Raw genomic sequence first — 15,676 nt, 5'->3', positions numbered from 1 at the left:
ATATGCACACACAGCCTTACATTTTCCATGTCTGTAGTAGCCCATGATAATGATGAGCTCTTTATATGATGAGCTTGGACCATTGCCTATTTAAGCCTGGGGGACTTTCAGGTTGAAGGAGTTAGGCACCTGCATCAAGTATAATAGTTGCCATGGAAGGCTGATTGCAACGTGACTCTCTGTAACCCCTTGATCCTCACTTCTTACGGTCACTTTCTTGGGTCACTCCCTTAGCCTAGGACCTACCTTGACTTGCTAGGGCTTAGGACTAGCTAGGACCTAGCTGGACCTAGGGACCTACTTCTAAAGACAGACCATGGACTATGGATAGAGCAAAACAAATAAAGACTCAAACTCACTGTCGTAGTGTTGATTCTGCCTCAGAGTGGCCCTACCGAACTGAGTAGAATATTCTGTAGGTTTTCTAATACCTGTGAGGATTACAGACAAAGACTGCTGCATTTGTCTCCCGGGGAGCAGGGAGTGGAGCCTAACCTATGACCTGCAGGTGAGCACTTTGCCACCCTATCACCAGTGCTATTAGCAGACAGAACGACAGGGTCTGGGATTCAGTTGTGATGTAGTTGTGTGACTCTGTCTTGCTTATCCTGTGAGCCTCTTGCTGGCTTTGGTGAAGCCAGTGGTCATGCTATAGATGCTGATGCATCGAAGAACCGAGGGTGGCCTCTGGCCACAGTCATCAAGGAACAGACTCACCCAACAAGCACTGAGTGAGCTTGGAGCAGATACTCCACCCGATGTGCCTTAGGATGCCGGTTGTTCTGGCCAGCACCTTAACTACTGCAGCCTTGCGAGGGCCTGAAGCACAAGTTCCTGAAGCTCTGCCTGTTGTCCTGACTGTGAGAGGCTATGGAATAAGGAACGTGTGATGTTCTGAGCCATTACATTTTGGAGTGATGTAACACAGCAATAAGAAGCTAAGCCAGTTATAAAACAGCTGGTGAGGGAACTTAACCTTAGCAGAGAATGACACACACATTTTGGGAAATTTAAACCAATATGGAGGGTGCTCTGGTGGCACAGAGGCTGCCTCGCCCTGATAGTTCGAATCCACCAATTGCTCTGAGGAAGAAACGTGAGCAATTTCCTCACATGTGATTTATGGAACTCTGCTACAGGGTCAGCTATGTACTGGTTCTATCCTTCACCCTAGCTGACAAGAACAGGGAGCCACCACGACCAGTCTCTAGAGCACACTGGTTTTTAACAGACTAGAAACAAGTGTGTTGGTGCCACAGATGTGGGGCCACAGAGGCCTGAGGGGCCATGGAGGCCTGAGGCTGCCCAGGCCATATGAGAAACCAGACAGCAACACCACAATCAGCTGAAGTGCTCGGACCCAGGGGTGACCTGCTAAATCAGGACCTCCACAAGTGGGACCCAGAGCATCTGAATTTGATCGAATGTCCCCAGAGGAGGTAGACTATTCACCCCTGAGTCAGACCCACCAAACTGGCTCTTTACCCCCACTTCATGCAACAGGTTATGGAGGCCAGGGAAGCTCCGGGTCTTTTTCAGATTACACAGCCAGGTGGTGGCAGAGGCAAGTCAACAGCACAGGCTTCCTGTGGCCCCTTCTCCTTACTCCACCCTGCCGGAAGGCCCCCAAGAGTACACACCCCACCCCACTAAAGGAGAACCTGGTTTAGCCCTCAGCTAACTCAAGTCACAAAAAAGAACATATATGCAGAGAACAAGACTAAGATCATCTTTATTGGTTATGAAAACAACCTCCATTCTTCGTTGCTCTGTCCTGGCCCAGTTACAAGGAAGGCTTCTCTCTCTAGCCTCCCCCAAGGGCCTCCTTTATAAGAAAGGGGCATCATGTGCTCCCCACTGGATATCTGTCTCCAGGTACAAACTGGGAAACACAGTCAGGGCGGGGGTTCAACACATTGAAAACATGTGGGTTTGTGTCTGACTTGTGACTTGCAACTTCTCCTCCATCCTCCCTGAGACAGTGGCTCCTGTCCTGGGGGGGCTTTGCCTCCACCTCCCAGTCCAGGGCATCTGCAGTAGTTCTGGCTGTGGGCAGCCTTGTGTCCAGCCTGCTTCTTGTCCGGGAAGCGCCCCGGTCCAGGCCAGTGCCCGGAGGCCCCTCAGGAGCTCACCATGTCCCAGTGCTGGGTGATGAGTGAGGACTCACACGGGTTGATGACGACCTCGCTGTCATTCTCTGAGCCCTCTCCAAATGTGTCCGTGTCCAGGCACAGGTGGGAGGCCATGTGCTCGATGCGGGAGCCCGCCTTAGTCCATCGCTGAGAGAGAGAGGAACAGAGAAGAGAGGGGTGAACCAGGTTTCTCGGCCAAGGCTGGCGTTCCACCTCGGGTCACTCGGATGCCTGACTTCAGCCCCATGGAGGAACGAAACGGCACCTAATTGCTCTGCCAGGTATTGCTGGTGTTTGTTTGCGTTTTCTTTTTTTTAAGATTGGATTTAGAATAGCAGAAGGGAAATCAATATGTTTGCTTGAAAAACTCATTAGGAGGCAATAACTTTCCAAGCAATCGGCCAGAGCATGTGAAGTGAGCTAGTCACAGGGGCAAGCAAAAGAAAGGAAAAAAATAATCCAAGCTTGCTATCTGCAGTATTAAAAAATAATAATAATATTGGATAGAGCTGGTGATTTGGGGCGCAGGGAGGCTAATGGGAGCAGGGGCAAGTGGCTCGTGGCAGTAAACTTTTGCTCCTCCAGCATGCTTGAGTGCCCAAGGCAGAGGTAGGTTTCCTGCTGCTGTTTCTCAGACTTCACTTTAAATGCCGAGAAGCAAGGGTATGGACGGGCTTCAGAGAACTGCAATTATGTGGCGCTGAGTTCTGGCCCATGTGCATGGCTGTGAACAGCTACCCTGCACACTGGGCATCTACAGCCTCACTTTACAAAGCAGGAAACAGAAGCTCAGAGAGGTCACATAATCGACAATGACTCACACTGCCAGTCACAGCCCAGGCATCTGAATCTTGGTCTCTCCAATTGCAACATCTTATTTGCTGGGAAAACTTCGTGCTGGGAAACTTTTTGTGCTAGAATAACTGGGTGCTTGGCACATCCAAAGCAGTCAGCACTTTGGTGGAGACAGTGCAGGAGCCCCAGGCCTCTGAGGACAAAGGCCTCGGCCTTGCTCATCCCTGAGACCAAAAAGGCTCTTCCAGAGACCTACACTGGTCTGAGATCTCAGGTGGACGTCAGGGCACCGACAGGACAGGCCATTTTGAACCTGCTTGGTGTAGTTCAGTGAGGGCGGCAACCTGTCAGGGGTTGGCAATCTAAGAGGAGGGTGCTGTCACCTGTAACAGACGCCTACATTCAGCCGGGGGTGCTCAACACCTGCCCCCCTCCACCCGATTTCTAACCACAACCACCTTTTCTCATCAACCCTTTCTTGGTGCCCACATACTTCCTCTCTGCACATCTTCTCTTCTTCCGGACCCCAAGAATAGCAGCAGTACTGAGGGTTGCCCTGGCCCAGGAAGGATCCTCTGGGCACGTACCTGTTTGTCATCTTCGTTGCTGCAAAGCACAAGAACCACTGGCGCACCAGGGAAGAAGGTGGTGACCGAGAGGCACAGCTCGTCCTGGAGGATCTGCTGGTTGTACGTGAGGGCCCACACCTGGGGAGAAGACCAGGAGAGTCAGGGATCCTTGGATACAATTGACTCTGCATTGAAGATCATTCCAGTTTGCTAAAGGGCTCTGGGGTAAGATAGAGTCCTGGCAGGTACTGACTATGAACAAGGACCCTTGGAAAATGCTTATTCAAATGCCAGAGAGCTAGAGGTCACAGGGCCGCCACTGTGGCCTCGGTCCCCACACCGCCGGCTCTATCCCTGTGAGACGCCAAGCCACATCCTGGTTTGCTGCTAGGTCTCCACTTCTTCAATTGCAGGAAACATCATGGTCATCCCCTGGTTCTCATACTGGGCATTTCAGGAAAACACAGCTGGCCCAAATCCACACCCCAAGGCCCAGACCCCACTGAGGCGAACCGAGTGGCTGCAGGAATGAGGAAGTGAAGAAGGGGGAAGCGGAAAGGGGAGCTGCCTGGGGAAAAGAAAGTCATGGGAAACATTCTTCCAGGCTGTGCACAGACCGCAGTGTGTCAGCTGAAGATCATCTGTACCACAGCCTTCTGTGGGGGGTAGATGCTGAGAAGGCGAACTGCCTAGCAGCTCTTGGACGGAATGAGGAAAGGAGGGTATTCTGTGGGGCTCATTACAAGCTCTGACTCAGATTCCCTCCCAAGTGCAGGGGACCACAATGCACCTGCTGGAGTAACTTTAGTGCCCCTCATTTCCCCAGTCGGGGAGGTGTGGGGTTGCATGAGTGCATACATAATCCTTCTTGGATTGTGATCCTTGACGAGAGGGTTTCCCCCGCTAAGCTGTGATTTGGGGGCAATTCCTGCTCTTTGGCTTCATCACAGAGCCCTGGGGTGATTCTGTGATTGAATTCCCGAGGCAAGCTGTCAGGAAGAACCACTATTAGGACTGTATTTGTTCACTTCAATGTACCCGGCTGAGCAACTGACTCCCAGCCACTGAAAGAGGGCCCTTAGCAGACCAGTTCTCTTGCACCAAGGCTAAGTGTCCCCTCAACTGAAATAATGCCGGTTGTTGCCTCTTGTACTGCCCTTCCCTGCTGCTGGCCACCTGTCTCCAGGCCCTGGTCCTTTCCCGGTCTCCTCTGGGTGTTGATATCTCAAACGTCTTCACAGGGTCTGATTTGTTCGCTTCATCTCACCCACAGTCTTGGGCCTCCTGCTGTCCTGAGAACAGGGTATATTTCCCCCCAGAGTCAGTACCACTCCTCACCAGATTTGGGGCCTCTTATCTTCTGCCTCAGGCTGGGTGAAGGCACCCGTCCCTGCGAGCTGCCCCTCAAGGATGGCTGCTGCCTGCAGAGAGTTTGTCTCTTCTCCTTGCTGATGTTGGGAGATCTAGATCAAGAATGGGTCCCCTGGGGAGGAGGGGGGCGCAGTGTGGATGGAAACACAGCCAAAACAAGACTGCTGCGGGCCGCTAACTCTTGAGTCCAGCATGGCGTTCTTATACTATTCTCTTGACTTTCGTGTCAGTATTATGTTTGAAATTTTCCATAAGAAAAAGCGTGAAATGCACTAATTAGAGCACACTGAGAGGCTCTCCGTTGGCCTTGTGAGCACTCTTCCACACATACCATCTGCCACCTTCCAGTATAAGCTGCAAGGGAAAGAAGTCTGTTCACACCAAAGTGGTGTAATAATCATGATGATAATGCTAACAGCAGGAACGCTGAGTGAGCACTTATTTGGTGCCGCGCTCGAAGAACTTTACGAAGACTGGTTAATCTCATCTGTGTAAGAATCCTATGACGTAGGTATCATTACCCTGTTTACAGAGAGGTGGCCTGGGTCACAAGCCGGTAAGTGATTTATAAGCCTACACACCTAAACAGCTCTGCTACCGCGGGTGCTGGCAGAGCCACTGCTGCTCTGGACATCCTGAAATTCTCCTCGGAGTTGTAAACGTGACAAAGCATGGGCCAGAGCCAGCTCCACAGGGAATGCTGGCCATCTTGGCCGATCCCCTTGGCAACCCCTAGGAAGAGGGAAATAATTCTATGCCAGGGACTGAGGGGAGAGGCTGGCCAGCAAGAAGACTCATTCCTGATATTAATGGGATTAAGGTAAGAAGATAAATGAGGGCCCATAATCTTCTAATCTGCTTCAGATTATGGGGACACACGCAGTGCTGGCCTTTAGCCCGTGTCTGGTCCTTTTCATCCCACCCCTGGCTCTGTCCTACAAGGCAAACCCCCTAGCCTAGACATTCAACCTGGTCCCCCCACCTCCCTTATATAATACCCTATATATTTCCTTATATAATGTGTAGGGATGTGTATACTAGTGACTCAGTCTACCCTTGGGGACAACCAAGGGATGAGATACACACACAGGTCTCTCGTATGTGTGGGGGATCTGGGACCCCAAATACTCAAGTGTAACACAGGAAGTAGAAACAGGTCCTGGGAAAGAGGCCCTGTTTTGCAGGAAAGGGAGAACGCCAGGGTCAAGGGCCAGGTCTACAGGCAGGGAACTGTCCACGCTGACTGCACAGTACAAGTGGCCTCGAGGTTCAGGCTCTTGCCCTTCGCTAGAAATGAGGCACCACACAAAGTCACTGATACTCGAAGACAAGGCCCATCTAGCTGTCTCATGAGCTGACCACCAGCAGGGAACCATGGATTATCATTTACAAAATAAAGCCTGCCATTGTCAGCAAATCACAGTACACTGACTTTTTTTTTATGTTGAAATTATTAACAAAGAAAAATAAAATATAAAATGAAATATGCTACAATATCTGAAAGCCTATTTAGACATTTCTTGCCTCAAGCACAGAGAGTAGCCGGAATGCTTCTGGCATCCGAGAGGCTCCATGAAGAAGTGCCTTCTGGGAAGGATGCATGTGCATACGGGGCTGAGGGCTAAGGAACTACCTCTAAGACCATCCCCTGCCAGGGGGCACGTGTGAGCACACACAGATGACAGCCTTCATGCTATGTGAGCTTTCCATTCAAAAAGTGCTTCACTGGCATTTAAGGAATTTATTGTGGTTTTCCAGAGGAATACTGTAACAGGCAGGCCACATCTTCGAGAGGAGAGAGGGGATAATGCTCATGGGAACAGGCAGGAAGGAGTGGGACATTCACGGAGAGGCTTTCTGATTCCCTGCAGCCTGTCAGACTTCTCAGAATGGCTATGATGAATGTGCCTATCAGACAATCCTGGAGTAAGAAACAGGCTCCTGCAAGTCTGTGGTGGTCACTCAGGCTGGCCTCACTCACTCAGGAAATGTGAGCTCTCTAATGACATCTCCACTTGGGGGATGACAAAACCACAACCCATGATGATGAATACTCCCACTCCCAGGTCATGGACGCACAGGAACACTGTGCCCATGGAGGCTGGAGCGGGGCCTTCACCCTTTGCGAGGGGCTGAGGAGGAGAGAATGGAAAAGTGCATCCAGGATGGCCACTCTAAGACAATATGTGCTTAAGAAGAAGTCTCTGGAGAAAGACACTGCTGGCGGGAGAAAGGGGAGGGAGGTGCTTGCTATCCATTTATTACGTGGCTGCTGGGCTGTCCCTGTAAGAGCTGGTGCTGAAATGGACGCAAGTCTGTCTAATCTTGTACTGGATGGAGATGGAGAGAGGAAAGATTCCCTTAGATGAGACAATAGGAAGGGTAAAGTCCCAAAAGAGGCAGGTGTGAGGAAGGAGTCAGGGGTCCAGGTTGAGGGATGAGCTTGGAATCGGGGACTTCCTATTCTGAAAGGTATGAAGCAACCAGTCAAATGTGGCTGAGGTAATCTTGCTCGCTAAATTTTGAGGGACATTTGGCAATGCCTGGAGACATTTTGACTGTCATGACTAGAAGTGGTAGGGGTTGTTGCTGGCATCTAGTGGGTAAAAATCACAGATGCTGTGAAGCCTCTTATCACACAACAATGCCTCAAAACCACTTCTCCAGAGGATCCAGAAGGGATCAACCCCAGTGCCAGTGGTCCTGAGGCTGAGAGCCCTGGGTCTAGGCTGAAGAGCTGGGGTTGGAGGCAACAGGCCTTTGTCCAAACACTGTTCTGGCATTTACTCTGCATGAATGAGGTGGAGTTGCTCTCCTTCTCAAAGCTTTGCTGACCCTATTCATAATATGGGCGTAATAACAGGATACACTTTGTGGGGTTGTTTCGTGGATTAGCCTAGTGTCTGGACCCCGACATACAGTATGCGCTCCATGAATAGTACTGCTCTGACAGGTAAGAAGAAACAGATGGGTGAGCGTTGTTGTTAGCTGCTGTTGAGTCACTTCTGACTCCTGGTCAACTGACAAAGCAGAACTGCTGTTAAGATTTTCTTGGCTGTAATCATCAGAGAAATAGACAGCAGGCTTTCTCCCATGGGGCCAGCCTCTAGAAGCACTCTCTCAAAGGGTCTGGAGTAAGCCTGGGCTCACCTGAACCAGAGATCAGCTGATGTCAGGAAGCACTTGGACTTCTGAAGGATGAGCCACAGTGAGTGGGTTGTTGTGAAAAACCCCACAGGCAATACATTTTCTGGTGAGTCACTGGTTGGCTCCAGAGAGACGACTGGGGCTGGAATCCTGGCTCTCCATTCATCAACCCTGTGAGTCTCGGCGAGTTAGTCAACTCTACCTCAGCTCCCTGAGAAGGCGAAGGTAACACCTGTTCCTTCCTGCTGCAGAGGGTAATGGGTCTGCTGTACTGATGATACTGAACTCCTAGCGGTGCGTGCATTACTTTTGGGGTTGCTAAACAGAAGGTCAGTGGTTTGAATCCATCAGGCATCCTAAGGGAGTAAGACAAGACAGTCTACTGCTGTTGAAATTTGTGGCCTTGGAAACATGGTGGAGGGCCACCATGAAATCACCTTGACCCTATCGCAGTGGGGGTTTTGGCTCTGGTATGACAGAGGAGACAACAGAAAGAAAGATAGCCGGAGGGAACATTCTTGAGGAAACGACCTTCTCTTTACTTCCCAAGGGATACACTGGAGTGGCAGCTGTTGACAAGGATATTTCTCAAAGGTGTGGTAGAAGGTCACCAGGCAGGGAAGCAGAAATGCCTGCAGCTCCTCCCCTTCCCCAGCTGACTCTGGCCTCATGCACTGAGAGGTGTCCTGTTGAGTCTGGGTATCAGAGCAGAGTTTTCGCGCCATCTCATGCATCCAGGGTACACAGCTGTTGGACACGTAACCCATAGCCTAGTAGCCTGCATGACAGGTAGAAGGGCACACCAACAATGCTTTAAAATATTTTTAATTTTTGTCTCTTTCTTTAAATTAGGGTAGAGACGAGGCTGGTGCATCTGTCTTCTTTCCCAAGATTTTTTTTTTTTTTCCTGGAGAAGCCAATAAAGAGGAAACTTGTTAACCTGGAGACTTCTTGGACTGCACATGTTTACAAACGGATGATGCATTTCTCTCTCATTTCACCCAAGGCATCAGTGTGCTGACACCTTCGATACACACGGAGATTAAAAACATCTGCTCCCATGGTTGACAAGGCAGCGGGGGAAGGAGGGATGGCAGGGTGAGGGATGGCTGGCAGGGTGGGGCAAGGACTCGAGCCTGCCAAGGTCTGGGGAGGGGTGTGTGTGTCTCTATTCAGCAGTGAGGACACCTGGGCTCCTAGAATACACCCTTGGGGGTGTATGGCCAGCTGGAACAGGATTCCAGAGCTCTGGGGGTCTGACCTGTGATGTTCCTTCATTCTAGTTACCTCAGGCTTCAGAATATCCTGTCCACATGGCCTGTCCTTGATTTCAGACTTAGCCTGTCCTCCAAGGTTTCCCAGGTCACTAGGATGCATATACTGGCCCAAGGAGGGTTGTAAAAAGGGGTGACGGGGCTTGGATGAGCAAGCCACAGGGGTTTCAATGTATGAGACAGAGTTAAAGATGGGAGGAGAGGGAGGACACACAGGCTAGGAGCCAGCACTGCATGGGTTCCCTTGATCTGCAGCACCTCTGAGGTCCGGCCTTCAATTCTCACAGATGTCAGGGTCTGGTCTTTATTACTGGTTTGCCTCTCAAAACCTCTGGCATGGGGATACACCTTTGTTTCTCCCTTCTAAAAGGATGCCACTAGTAAGTGGCTGAGTATTCTTCAAGGATATTGGAAGACATCTCTTGTGAAAGTAAGTCTGGTGTATATATTAGTATTGTTATTGTTGTTTTGTGCCGTTGAGTTGCCTGCGACTTATAACCCAATGGACAACAGCTCTGACCCCTGCTCTATCCTGTGCCAACTTCACAATCTCCAACACACTCACTCTGGTTACCCCAGTCACTGGAGTAATCCATCTCATCGAGGGTCTTCCCCTCCTGCACCGTCCCTCCACCCTCCCAAGCATGATGTTCCTCTCCAGGGACCCGTCCCTCCTTGCAACATGTCCAAAGTATGTCAGACGAAGCTTCAGAATCCTTGCCTCCAAGGAGCAGCCTGGTTTCACCCTCTTCAGGATGAATCTGTTTTTTCTCTTAACAGTCTACAGTATGTTCGATACTCTTCTCAGTACTACAGCTCAAAGGCATCAATTCTCCTTCTATCACCATTAGGATTTAGAGATAATAATAGTAAGAGGGACCTCAGGAATAGCTATGACTCTGCCACCATCAGCAGTATCAGAGCTATTCAACAGTGACATGAGACAATGACAGGGAACATTTCCAAACCCCAGCTTTGTCACTTGCTACTGAATGTCTGTGGACTACTTTTCTGTGCTTGGTTCTATCATCTGTAAAATGGGGATTATAATAATATGTATTTAAAGGATTCTTATTTCACTACTGTTACAGAGTTTCACATGAACAGAAGTGGAGCAGGGAGGGGGCTGAATGAGTGAGATAGGCCAAGAGGCAGGAGAAATGCAGGAGATGCAGGTGGGAAGAGAAGTGGGCAAAGCAGGGCTAGGAGGAGAACACCTTGCTGCTGTCAAGAGAATTGAAGGCTGAGAGGTAGTTTATGTAGAAAGGAGTTGGGTCACTGGTCCTACCAGCTACTCTGTGGGAGAAAAATGTGCAATCTCCTCCAGGGTGACTTGTTGTTGTGTGTCACCAAGTCCCTTGCCCCTCATTGCAACCCTACATACAACAGCTCTGAACCCTGCTCTATCCTGAGCCAGTCTCACTGACTCTGACATACCTAATCCCATTGCCTCAGATTTCCATCTCATCCAGGCTCTTCCTCTCCAGTGCTGTCCCTCCACCTCTCCAAGCATGATGTGCTTCTCCAAGGACTGGTCCCTCCTGGCCATACGCCCAGAGTATGTGAGGTGGAGCTTCAAAATCCTAGCCTCAAGGAGAAAGTTAGTTTCACCCTCTACAAGACAGACTTATTTGTTCTCGTGGCTGTCCATGATATGTTTAATACTCTTCTCTAGCACCACAACTCAAAAGCATTGATTCTTCTTCTGTCAACTCTAGCCACTGTCCAGCTCTCTGATGCATAGCATGTAATTTTAAAGACCATGGCCTGGATCAGGCACACCTTTCTCTAGACCAATGTCATTGCTCCTCAGTACTCTGGAGAGGTCCCTGACAGCAGACTTCCCAAATGCAATTAAACTTTGGATTTCCTGACTGCTGGTGCCAAGAATGTTGATTGTGGAGCTGAGCAAGCTGTAATTGTTTACACCTTCAATCTCTTCTCCATCTATCATGGTGCTACCAACTGGCCCAGTGATGAGACTCTTTGTTTTCTTGATGTTGAGCTTTAATCCACACTGAAGACTGCAGTCCCTGATCTGCAGTAAATGCTTCAGGTCTTCCCCAGTTTCAGCAATTCGGAAAACCCGCTAGTATAACAGTTATGAGTTGGCTGCAACTTGATGGTACACAACAGCAATAGTACAGGTCTAGTACTTTCTGCTTGCCAGTTTAATTGTTAGGCTGTGGACCTCTCTACCATGGCAGCTGTGTACAGTTCTGTTAACTTGTCTTTGTACTCTCAGCATGCAGCATGGAGTCTGGAGCACAGCAGTACCCAGTATAGCCTGGTGAAGTGGACTGAGTTGTTTCCCCATCCTCCTGATTCATACTGCTGTCCCACAAGCTCACAGATTCTCTCCCAATCAAAGCAGAGTGTCACCTTAGACTATCTGGTGGAGAACTATTAGCGCACTTGGATACTGTTATCACGCTCGCCTTTTTTGTCTGCAGATGACAGAGCTATTCCGTTCTCCATTTACCCCACATGGCGGTACTCTGTCCCCACTGAATGATCCAGCCAAAACATCCGAGTCTGAAAAAGTCTCATTTTGCTGGAGATAAACAAGCAAACTCCTGTTCAGGAAAAGGGGCAAAATGAGATTCTGACTGCTGGGGTCCCCCACAGCAGATGTGGAAAAGAATGATGTTGATACCTACTCATAGCATGCTATGTCACCTGAGCAACTGTGTCACTGCCAGTCACGCTGCTACACTGGAAAGTCAAATGCGCCCCTTGGAGAATGCCTTTGTCCTTTTCCCATGGCCTCAGACAGTCCCCTCCCTGTCCTAGAGGAGGAGCCACCGCAGGTTGAAGCCAGGCAGTGAGCGGCTGGGCTGCGGTTACCACACCCAAGAGTCTGGGGCTTGCAGTAGACAGTGAGGAGTCATCTAAGACTATGCTGAGATGGCATTTGGAAACAATGATGGGTGATCACTGGTAAAGCAGGAAGAAGGAGGAGCAAAGATCGGTGTGGGACTAGGGTGTGACTGGGAGGCTGCTGCCACTGTCAAAGGAAATGGTTCTCAAGGGTGATTCTGTCTCCCATAGTGAAACTGGCAATGTCTGGAGATATGTTTTGATTAACAAAGTTGGAGGGGAGGCAATAAGGGAAGACCATTGAAATGGATCGATACAGTAACTGGGGCAATGGGGGTAGGTGTGTGGGAGTCAGTGAGACTGGCTCAGCACAGGGCAGGCTTCAGAGCTGCTGAACACAGGGTCGCTATGAGTCACAGGCAACTCGATGGCACATAGCAACAATAAAAATTGGCATCTGGAGTTGCAATGCTGAAGGATTCTATGGGTAAAATACTGAAAGATGCAAGAATCATCAAGAGAAGATGGAAGGGATACGCGGAGTCAATGTACCAAAAACAATTGGTCCACACTGAAGCATTTCAGCCAGGAGCATATGATCAACAGCCCAATGCTAATGAAGGAGGAAATTCAGGTCACTGAATTGCCATCTGAAGGCATTGGCAAAAATTAAGGCCCAGATATTGATGGAACAAAAATTGAGGTGTTTCAGTAAACAGGTGTAACTTGGGAGGCATGCTAAATAGCCTGTGCCAAGAAATTTGGATGGCAGTTGCCTAACCAACTAACTAAAAGAAATCCTTAATTTCCCCTATTCCAAAAGTAGGTGATTCAACAGAGTGAAGAAGTTTCTCAAAGTTCATAGAGTTTCTGGAGGCATGTTATTTAGGAAATAGATGCCTCCTGCTTCCAAATCATTAATATAAAGTGCAAGCAAAATCTTACTGAAGATTATTCAAAAATAATTGGAAGAGGGAATTGCTAGAAATTAAAACCGCAGAAGAGGCTGTGGAATAAGGGACAACACTGCTGATGTCAGAGGATCTTAGGGAAAGCAGAGTATACCAGAAAGATGTTTACTTGTGTTTTCTTGACTATGCAAACAAGTTTGACTGTGTGGATAGTAATAAATTCTGGATAACATTGATAAGAATGGGAAATTAAGAAAACTTAATTGTGTTCTTATGAAACCCAGACCCAGGCAAGAAGCTGCTGTCCAAACAGAACAAGGGAACAGTGCAAGCAGGAAACAGGGCAATCCTGCACAGGACAATCAGGAAAGGCATGTGTGTCAGGGCTGTATCCTTTCTCCACACCTATTCAATCTGTATGCTGAGCAAATCATTCAAGAAGCTGAACTGTATAAAGAAAAATGTGGCATTAAGATTGGAGGAAAACTTTCAACAACCTGCATTATTCAAATGACACAGCCTGGCTTGCAGCAAGTGAAGCAGACTTGAAGCATTTACTGCAGAAAAGCAAAGACTACAGCTTTCAATATGGATTACATATCAACATAAAAAAAACCAAAATTCCTCACCGGTGGACCATTAGGATGGAGCATAGCATGGCGGAAAAAAGACTGACGTCTTTAGCCAGATTTTTATTTTATTTTATTTTTTTTTGATCCATAATCTACATCAGTGGTAACAGCAGCAAAAGAAATCAAAAGAGAAATTGCACTGGGAAAATGTGTTATCAAAGACCTCTTTAAAGTACTGAAGAGCAATGATGTGAATCTCAAGACCAAGGTGTGCATTATCCACACCATCGCCAACCTTGCTTGCTGAAAGTAAGGAGGACTTAACGACCTTACTGCAGAAGATCAAAGACTTATTAATAGCCTTCAAATATGGACTGCATCTCAATGTCAAGAAATTAAAATTTTCACCACTGGATCGCTAGGCAACATCATGACAGATAGAGAAAAGATAGAAACTGTCCACAACTTCATCTTTACAATAAATACACTTGGTTAGTAAGGAGAGAAGGAGACATATTTCACTGGGAAAGTCTGTAGTTAGGAGCCTCTCCTAATTACTGATGAGCAATGATGTTAGCTTGAGGACTAAGGCATGCCTGATTCAGGCCATGGTCTTTTTCAATCACTGGCTCCAAAAACCCACTGGAGGGTCAGCTATGGGTTGGTTCTGCCTCTAAGGTAAACAACTGGTGGCCTAATGGTAAGAAGCTGTGCTGCAATCTCAAAGGCACATGGTTCAAATCCACCAGCTGCTCTGTGCGAGGTAGACCCTAGAGGATATGGACTGACACAGGGACTGTAACAATTGGCATGGTGGAGATGACAGGGATGGTGTGGGATAGAGCAAGGTTCTGATCTGTGGCTTGAAGGTTTGGTCTTTTTAAAGGCATCTAACAACAAGAACAATGTGTATGCATTTCATGAACTTTGTATGTAAACCAGTATAAAATAATACTAAAAAAGGGAGGGAAGGCAAGTATGAACAAACTGACAATAACAGCAACAAAAAGCAGTTGGCATCTGGCAGGTAGAAACCAGGGTTGCTGCTGAACAATCTTTGGTGCAGAGACCAGAGATTTATTGGTCCAAACTGTCAATAGTGGCAGGGTTGAGGACTGCTAAGCCAACATACACGTAGGACCTAACATGAACGTAGGGTCCAAGAACAGCTGTTCTGGAGGCTGAAGTGCTCAAACTGTCCAGAAACTGGGGGTACTGGAGAAAGATGAGCTCTAAGAGACAGCCTGGATTGGAATCTTGGTGCTGGGAAGGGGGGCATATGGAGAGGATTTGTGGGATCTAAACGGTGAAGAGATGAGATGCTGATAGGTATTCAGGCCCTATCTGTTGAGTTTCACACGGCTGAGGATTCATTCAATTACCCGATGTGTAAGTGGGAAGAGGAGATAGCAGGGCAAACCTGGGAGTCCCCAAACCTTCTCCTGGGATCCATTCATTTCCCCTCTAGGTTAAAGCCCAGCCTCCTTAGTAAAGCAGAAACAACGTGATCTGGCTCTTGTTTCTCCTCAGCCTCACCCTGCCCTGTTCTCACGCAACCTCTCCCGTCAAGTGCCCCTGGCAGCTCCCAAAGGTATCACCTCACAGCTCCTGCTCCTCTCCCCTTCCAAGCCTGGCCAATTTCTATCCATCATTCAGGACTCATTCTCAAGACTTCGGGGAAAACCTGCTGTTTCTGAAGCATCATTTGCAGGCCATTTCTTGGTGTTTCTTTACCACCCTAGAGAAAACTCTGTCTTGGATAGAAACGAAAGCATCACGGTTGCTTCCTTGCTTGATTTTGCACTCTTGCGGGCTCTTGGAAGCTTGCAAACCAGCTTCCACACTGTATAATCACAGCTAGCAGAGGCCAGCATACGTGGAAGCTAGTTGCTCACTGTCTGCCTCGCATATCTACAAAGGGATTTCAATTAATGAATGAGCAAATTCAGAGATAGAAGAAGACACAGATTTTGTGTATCCTTGAAACAGGGCTTGCCAAAGCCCGAAACATGGATGAAATCTCCAAGAAACAGTCTAAAGGGAAAATAACAGTGACCCTCAGTAAAAGCCTGAAAGAGAACAGAG

General features: G+C 48.5%; 1 protein-coding gene across 1 annotated transcript in view; it reads right to left on the bottom strand.

The window, feature by feature from the left end:
• Window positions 1-2,120: 2,120 nt before the first annotated feature.
• The window catches only part of GALNT14 (UDP-N-acetyl-alpha-D-galactosamine:polypeptide N-acetylgalactosaminyltransferase 14 (GalNAc-T14)), a 413,330-nt gene continuing 399,774 nt past the window's right edge, over window positions 2,121-15,676 (bottom strand). Inside the window, exons 14-15 of the mRNA XM_006901133.1 lie at window positions 3,515-3,634; window positions 2,121-2,279 (exon numbers count right to left, since the gene is read on the bottom strand). Coding sequence (XP_006901195.1) covers window positions 2,121-2,279; window positions 3,515-3,634 — 279 coding nt within the window. The remainder of the gene's footprint in view (window positions 2,280-3,514; window positions 3,635-15,676) is intronic.

The sequence above is a fragment of the Elephantulus edwardii genome, unplaced genomic scaffold (genome assembly GCF_000299155.1).
Source record: "Elephantulus edwardii isolate Elephantulus edwardi_28Jun2011 unplaced genomic scaffold, EleEdw1.0 scaffold00309, whole genome shotgun sequence".
Classification (NCBI taxonomy): Eukaryota; Metazoa; Chordata; class Mammalia; order Macroscelidea; family Macroscelididae; genus Elephantulus; species Elephantulus edwardii.
Note: the sequence above shows the minus strand (reverse complement) of the source record. Positions and strands in the feature narration are given on the sequence as shown.